Source organism: Nestor notabilis, unplaced genomic scaffold (assembly GCF_000696875.1).
Source record: "Nestor notabilis isolate BGI_N333 unplaced genomic scaffold, ASM69687v1 scaffold2093, whole genome shotgun sequence".
Classification (NCBI taxonomy): domain Eukaryota; kingdom Metazoa; phylum Chordata; class Aves; order Psittaciformes; family Psittacidae; genus Nestor; species Nestor notabilis.
In genome coordinates, this window is record NW_009923086.1 from 106,648 (window position 1) to 115,077 (window position 8,430).

General features: G+C 38.7%; 1 protein-coding gene across 1 annotated transcript in view; it reads right to left on the minus strand.

The window, feature by feature from the left end:
- Positions 1-531: 531 nt before the first annotated feature.
- DERA (deoxyribose-phosphate aldolase (putative)) overlaps positions 532-8,430 on the minus strand; it is a 43,735-nt gene continuing 35,836 nt past the window's right edge. The window contains 3 exon segments of the mRNA XM_010011939.1: positions 532-731; positions 1,768-1,917; positions 5,603-5,715. Of these exon segments, the coding sequence (XP_010010241.1) occupies positions 675-731; positions 1,768-1,917; positions 5,603-5,715 (320 nt within the window). The 3' untranslated portion in view covers positions 532-674.

Genomic DNA, 8,430 nt, shown 5'->3' on the forward strand with positions numbered 1-8,430 from the left:
AGCTCCCATTAACTTCAGGAGCAACTGTGGATACTCAGCTGTTCTAGAAATCAAGCCACCTTTATTCAAGGGTCTAAATATGGATGTCTGTGCCCAAGTTTGGGGGAAAAAAATACCAAAAAAAAGGGTGTATTTTTGCTGCAGAGACATTTTATAGAAGAAAGTAATAGGCAAGTTTCATTTTCTCAGGTTACAATGCTTGAAAGTGAATCAACATAGCAATTAATAGTGCAACACATCTGTGGCAGAAGGTTTTGTCTGAGGTGAATGGAAAGCTATTCCAAGATCTGTAGCTCTTAATTAGTAATCTGAAACATTCCACAGATATTTCATATTCTGTGACTGCAAAGTGTTACCAGGCCACCTAAATCTTTTTCATAGTATTTCAGTGTTGCCATTAATAAGCTTTTCAGGCTAGTCTGAGGAAGACTTTGCAAGATTAACTTTGCAAATCTGTAAGTATTAACTATTTAACTATTTCAGAATTACCATTTTTTCTGCTTTTGGATCAAGTACAACCAGCAGACTTGAGCATATTTTTAAATACTGTAGAATATGAAGAAGGGAGAATTAGTCTTTTAATTTTATCATATGCATTTGGTTGTCAGAAGACTTCTGAATGCTGTTTGCTTAAAGACCTCTTTTGTAAAAGTAATCCTGAGTTGATTTTGTGTCTAAGCCATTGTCAGGTCATGCTGAAGTGGATAAGAGCCAGTCACATGACAGAAAATCTGCAAGAAAAAAGAAAATTTACAATGGAATTGCATATGTCTATAAATCTGAAAGTGTCAAGTAACAAATTAAAGGCATGCCAGATGAAGGTGATGGGTATTTGTTTGTGTCTATGTGTGTGTGCATAAAATATGATGTAATATACCTTTACATATCTGTTTACAGGATCCAAACTAAGGGGTTTTGCTGCTTTGCTTGGAAAAAAAGAAAAAAGCAATGACTCTTTTTGCTTTTAACTAAGCTTTCAGGAAGAGCAAGGTAGAAGACAATGCTTTACTCTCACTGTGATCTCGTTTTGATCATTTCAGTATCATTTTATGATATTCAAAGTACCCAAAATTGCTTATTGCTTCTCAACTATGCTGTAGCCTTCAGGGTTGATACCCTGCACCAGTGAGGTAGGTTGTGGGTAGACAGGTCAGAATCTCTCTGCCCACCAGGCACTACATGTTGCCACCTCACCTCATACACTGTTTTCCTGCCAGGAAACACAGCAACCAGCTTGTGTAAAAATACAAGCAATTAGAAAAATGAGGCTTTGTAGGAGGCAATTGCTTCTCTTCCCCAGGAAATAATCAATATGTAAAACCTTCTCTATCAGCAGTACCATATGTAGGGTGAGACGTGACTTTCTCCACAGCATGGAAATATATTGTGAACAGTTGCAGCACAGTGACACAAAGGGTCTGTGAGATATCTTTAGGGTCAGCTGAACTGGCAACAGCTAGGAGTGCAGAGGAGGGCACTACCATGCATTTGCAAAAGACTCTGAAATTCTACAAACTAAGCCTCTTTGCTCAGTGCATTGCAAACCTGGCCCAGGCAATTGCCAGCTGCTGGAATATGTCTGTAACAACAGGCCAAATTTAAAGAAATAGTGGGCTGGAAGTGAACCTGTCTTTAATAATGAACTAGATGTACATTCTATTATCATCTAAACAGCACCAAAAAGCATATTCTGCAACAACAGTAAGCCAGCACATTTAGAAAGATTGGTTTTATCCTCCACCAAGCTGAAAACCATTAACAACTAACCTGTTTCTCAATGTCTTCCAGCAAACTACTGGCACCCAGGCGAAAGAGCTCTGGTGTTAGCCATTCCACTCCCAGTTCCTCCTTCACCAGCATAAGCCAAGTAATAGCTTCTTTTGCTGTCCGAATGCCCCCAGCAGGTTTAAATCCAACCTTTATATAGTGAAAAGAAGCACAATACACATTTTCATTCATCAGCAACCCTACAAGAGCAATCAGCATTTGTACACCTGCAGTCTCAAAGTGCCTGTGGTGTATGTAACAACTCTACTCAGTAAGTATCTGCCTGCAAACAGTATCAGCTCCAGACTAGTGCTGAGAGCTATCAAGCTTCAGCCATCACTATGAAAGATAACATTTTCATCACGAGGGATGGCAACTGAGGGAGTAATGCTTTTGACCCCAGTGCACTTTGTAAGGAGGGGGGTATGAGGTCTAACAGGAGTACTTAGCTCACAGCACATATTAGGCCAAGGGATTTAGGCAGGACCTGGGATATCTGCGTATCATCTACTGCCCATGTTGTAAACTAATTCCAAATATATAACAACAAATATACATACAATAACACTAAAAATGCTGAAATAAAGCATGTGAGGCAGCTGACTCATGAGGATAGCGGGGAGAGGTGGTTGTTCTTTATAAACAGACTGTGCACCACATTAATACATGATTGGGATGTACATTCGAACCTATCAGAGGTTTAATTCTCACTAAAATTTTCCAAATGGGAATTAAATTAGGTCTGACTATAAAAAGAAATGAAAGTTTTGTGTTTCACAGGAACTGCAAAACTTCCCTCCCAACACAGTGCATAAGCTTTCAGTCACTTGATGTGAGATAAACGTCATATTTGGTCAGGGGAACTGCCATGTAAGTAGAGACACACATGCCAAGAAAAACGTATCTTTGAGGTAAAGACTCTTTTGAAGCCCTCGATCAACTTGCTGTGCAGAGCCAGCACTAACGTGACATGGCATGAACCCCTAGCACCAGTCTTTTGGTTAGCTGTAATTTAAACTCATCCCATTCTGAGACAGAGCCTATGACATGCAACTATCAAATCCCTCATCAAAAATTTTGTCACTTGCATTAGCTAAAATGTTGGCCTGTAGCAGCTTGGTAACCCCTTGAAAAACCAGGAGAGTTAGGAAAAAGTGTTTCTGCATTAACAAAATGCAATAATTACATCTGAACAATCTGTACAGTAGCACACAATGATTCTTTCTACATTTCCCTCTGCCATAAACCTTTACCTTCCACACTTCTTCCTGGCAGCCGCCTTCTGCAAGAATTATCATTCTGATTTCTGCATATTTGTTCCTGAAACCTCACTGCATTGAGGATTTCTTTGTACCTTATGGATATAATAGGGGAATCAAAAAGTATCTGCTTTTAAATGTGCTTGGTAATTTTTGTTATAGTGATTTCAGGACAAACAAACACAGAATAAATCCTTCTCTCACTCTGAAGCACTGTGATAACAGCATATTTCCAATAAGATTATAAAGAACAATAACAGAAAAAAAAAAAGATAAATCCAAAACATGAAGACTGGGGTTTTTTGTGGATGGATGGATGGATGCATGCATGCATGAGTGTATGCATACATCTGTTCACATTAGATTTCCAAAATGAATTTAAACCACTGCAACTGGAAAAGCATCTTCTAGACAATAAATTAAAATAGTTGGAATGTGTTTTCCCTCAGGAAGAGAAATCCTAATGAAATTCAAATTTAGATTTCTTCCTAGAAATATTACAGCTCTTTGAGATAATCTGTGGGAAAAAAACCCACAACTAAAATAGAATTAGTAAGAGAATTAAAAGCACCATGCGGAATTCCTTCTTTTTCTAGCAAATTCTGAAAGCTCTTTTCTTTATAAAAAAAGCTTACAAAGACAAGCCTGTCCTCCATTTACCAGCCTTCCAAACAGCACATCTGACTGCCATAAAAAGGTAAAAAGGAAGGGGGGTTGGAATTTAATTCAAGAGCAGTACAAAGTCCAGCTACCACTTTCCTGCTGTTTCACAGCATTTCATTATTTTGCTTAATAAGTTCATCTCCTCAAGAATTTTCTCTTCACCTTATATTATTAAAAGTAATAAGTTTTTCTGGATTGGGGGTTTTCCCAACAGAAAAACCAATTTATGTATGTCCTTCAATAATGACAGGAAAAGATTATCTCCCATTATATTGCGCACTTTTCATATCACCACCACAGCTTATCAGTCAATAAATGTTACTCTGCAACTTGTTCCTTTCCTTGAAGAAGTTTAATTTCTGTATTAACCTGTTTTTCCAAGCCAACGCCTTGCTAGAAAGCATCCCTACAGCTGTAAAATTAGTTTGTTAAAGAAACCATTTAGAAATCTCTTGTCAGTGATAATATTGTCTTCAGTTAATAAAAGCACATAAAGTCAGTTTACATCTAATTCACTGACACATACATGCACACAGGCATAAGCACTCATTCTTAATAACACATTTTAAACCATGAATGCATCCTTTTAAAGCAAAAGGCGAATTCAACATTTATATCCAATTATAGGTACAAAGCTGTGTTAATGCAGCAGAGCCCAACCTCTGGCACACAGCTCATATAAGCAGCAGCAGTGCCAAGGTGAGTCACCCAGCCCCAGGGATATGCCTCAGGTTGGGAGCACTGACAATGTTCCCGCAGAAGCAAGACTACCCAAGCTGCTCGAGTTGTGGTGTGGCAGAGGGAGATGCAGGCTGGGGAAGGGAGGAGTGAGGACAGCCCAGGAATCACACTGGCCTCATTTAGATGACCACAGACAGCAGATGGACACACGCCTAACCTGCTGTCACATGCTCCTCTAGCTCCAACAGCCCCTGAAGCCATCTCAGCTCCTATCCCACTGCTCATCCCATGTCCTAACATCATACCTTTGGAAAGGCCACTTCCAGAAGGGTGAGCTGGAGAGGACAGAAGGGTGACCCAGAAATGTGAGTCTCAGAGATACTGTTTTCTTTCCTGAGGCTGCAGGTGAAGACAAAGCCTGCTGCTGAACACCAGCACCAGATCTAACTGGCAGCCACCATTTGCATGTAGATAAAGGAAGTGAGAGGTGACTTAAGCCTTCCTGAATAACCTCCTCCTTTCTCACTGCTTCAGCACAAGCATGGATGCATGTATAGTTCATCACTGGCTTTGCCATACGCTCCCCCCTGCTCCTTGCATCCACTGACCTCATTTGACATTGACATGAGAGAGAAATGTTGTGGACCAGGACATGATATTTTTCTGGCTCCAGCCCCTCTCTCCCTCCATCCCACATAACAGGATCCAACTGGATCTGCCTTTTTGTCCCTTTGGAAAGTCCCTTTGGCAAGGGAGGAAAGAGCAGAATTTATCTCTTGGGTTACCAGAACAAAGTCAGAAAATACAGTTGTGTACACTGGACAGACTCTCAGTGGCTATAAATTTGTATAGCTCCACTGTGGTTTATGGGAGTATGCCGGTCACTATCAGCTGGAGATGACCATTTAAATACCTTAAATGGTGAAACAAAATTCAAACCCGAATGCACCAGGGGATGCATGAAGATTGCATGAGCTTTTAGGGAATGAAGTGACAGTTGTTCAAGGGAGGAAAGCCAAAAGTGCCTTTTGAGTTTGTTTTTTTAAGCACTCGAATAATAGCAAATCAAATGAGACATATAAGACAGAAGTCCCATTACCATGGCTCCTATAGCCATGGAAGCTAATGTACGTGGATTTGTATGTTCTGCATTTTGAAACCAATTTGAAACAGTCCTGTTTCTTTCTGAATGAGCCTGTTTGGTTAATTTTTATAAAGGTAGCAAGAAGTACCTTGTAGCCAGTTTGCCAGTAGAATTCTTTAATGGCTCGCATCATGACTACTCCAACTGGAAAGGTCGCATTTTCCACCTCCTTTCCTGTAGACGTCTTTATAAAATCAGAACCTGAAACGAGGTAAAAAGCTTTATGGTAGCTTTAGAACAAGAGTCATTCCACACATATGTAGTTCACACTCTCCATAGATGATCTTATGCTTCACAGCAATTATGAACCATTCCTTTACATGTACATCCCTGTGATGATGGTGCTAACCTTGCTCTGGTCAAGGCTAGAGCAGGAGGATGATATCCATCTGGTTTCACAGCAAGCCAGACACTCCAGCGGCTAAATGAACATCCAAGCTCTTAATTCTCTGCTTTAGCTATCAGACTAACAATCTCTTCAGGACAGTCCAATAAGATATATGTTCCTGTACAGACACTCAATATATTTGTATAAATGCATGAACAGGAATGTGTCTAAGTACAACAATGGAAATTATTTCCTCTGAATAAATTCTGCATATAAATCAACTTTGTAGGATTTCCTCAAGGATCTTTCTGAATAGAATATATAGGGTTTTAATTAAATTTTGCATCTATTTAGTCTCACATTTGACAGTCTAGTATTGTATCTCCTGCAGCTGTTTAAAGTGAAAGGAATCCCATATGTATTTTTGAAACCAGATGTGTAATACCGTAAACAGGGTAAAAACTCTCTTCTTATGCATTTTGCAATTGTAACATTGCAAATTACTACACTTAAACCCGTGGTCTGATATAATGCAGTAACAAGGTCAAAACATCTGTGTTAGTTAAAGAAGAGTTAACCTTGCCTTATTTTTCCTGGCTTCTCACTTGTGAACAGTAGTCTCCACTACCTGTCCTGAATACTTGTGTAATGTTCTTGTGCATTCTTGCTGTTCCTGGTTGAACTAAAATGAATCCTGCAGCACAATATAACAAAAAGCTAAAAAGTGAACCAAAAAATTTGCCTTGCACTGTATGATCCTGAACTGACACAATACAATGACAAAACTTCTTTAATTGCATTAGGGCGCACTTAATCCCTGGGAACCTACTTCTTAGAAAAGATGTACTGTGGGATCATTAATTATCAAAAGTAATCGGGAGAAGAAGTGGGATAATTCAACCATCGTGTCGTAGTGCATCATCCACTTCAGTCAATTGGAACTGCATCTGCTTCCACTTCAGCTTTGGCTTAGGGTCCATTTTGTCTCTTATATGAATGATGATACCTCTACAGCATTCCCTAGAGTAAGCAAGGGAAGTTTCACTACTGGCTCAAACTAAAGAATTGCCTAGACTACACTCTGACGGTGTGCTGCAGCACACTCCAGAGACCCACCTTCCTGATGACACAGCCAACTGGCACTCAGCTAGGTCTCAGCCTTGATGGCATTAAGACAAAGCCAGGCATGTTCCTGTGCCCTGTGATTTAAACACAAATGGTATCACTAACACTGTGTCTCGTAAGAGCATAGTTTTCTCTGTAGGCTTCCCATCTAGGCCCATTGGTGATTAAACTGCACCCTCCTGCGACAATTTCCATTCCAAAGAGAAACAATTTTCTGTGGAAAAAGTTCTAACTCCAGAGAATGTGCAGTGCACAAAAGAGGCAATTAATAGTTGATTGAGCTTTGCAAAGAATGGAGCACAGAGACAATCGAGTTACATATTTCAGAGCTAATCCCTTCCAGAGACACTACGGACATCCGATTGTCACATTAAAACAAGTAACAGTGGAAGTGAAACTTCAACATCACCAAATTATATTTTTAATTTCCCTTTCAAAATGTAGCATTTAAAAGTCCTTCAGTGCAATACTTCACATTTTTTCTAGTATAAGGTAAGTCAAAGCTTTTATAAGTCTTATAATTACAAGTCTCTATGGTACAGTTTCATTAAAAACTTTCATTAAACAACAGCTGCCCTTGTATATGGTCTTCTAATCAATTTGGTCAAACAGAATGACTTCTAATCAGCTGTTGATAAAAATAGAAGATGAAATTTTAATTCTAATAGATTAACTACAAACTCAAGATAGTCTTCAAAATCCATCTAGCTCTATTCTCCAGTGGATTTAACGACTATTCAGCAACTCATTACTAAATAGAACAAGATGAACATTTTCCAGTTCATTAAAGAAATGTACTATGTATTTTTGCATTGTCCTCATGATTCGTTACAGGGAGTCTTAATTACAAGATAATGGATAATGGTTATTAAATGCAGACTCCAGTAATGAAGCTCTATTCATTTGCGAGCCTCAGAGACTGCAAAGAGGGAAAAATAAAATTACTAGCTTCAAAAGATTAACGGATCAAATTATTATTCAATTTTGAAAATCTCATTCAGACTTCATAGAAACAAGAAGAGATTAAAAACTTGTATTAGTACAAAAGCAGTGCATTTATATATTTATTTTTAAATAATATCTTAAGGCTATTACCAGAATAATCAGCTTTAGATATGATTATTAGACAAACATACAGCCAATTTAGTAGCATCCTCTAACAATGAAAACAATATATTTTTATTTCCTGAACAAATTCTACTTATGACACGAAAGTTTGCTAGCAGGATTGCATGCAGCCTCTTGCAGAAAACAGAAGATGCATGCTCGTAGAGCATGCTGAAATGGAAGGTGCTATTAATGTGCAGATTTCAGGAATGAAAAGGGGGAATTAAAAATCAATCACTGCCATAAAAGCACCTCATAAAGTAGACTTAATGCCAACCTTGTAACAATAACGGATTTTCACCAATTCTATTTCTTACTCAAGTTTTCAAAAACAAGTAACAGGAATGAAGTTCAGC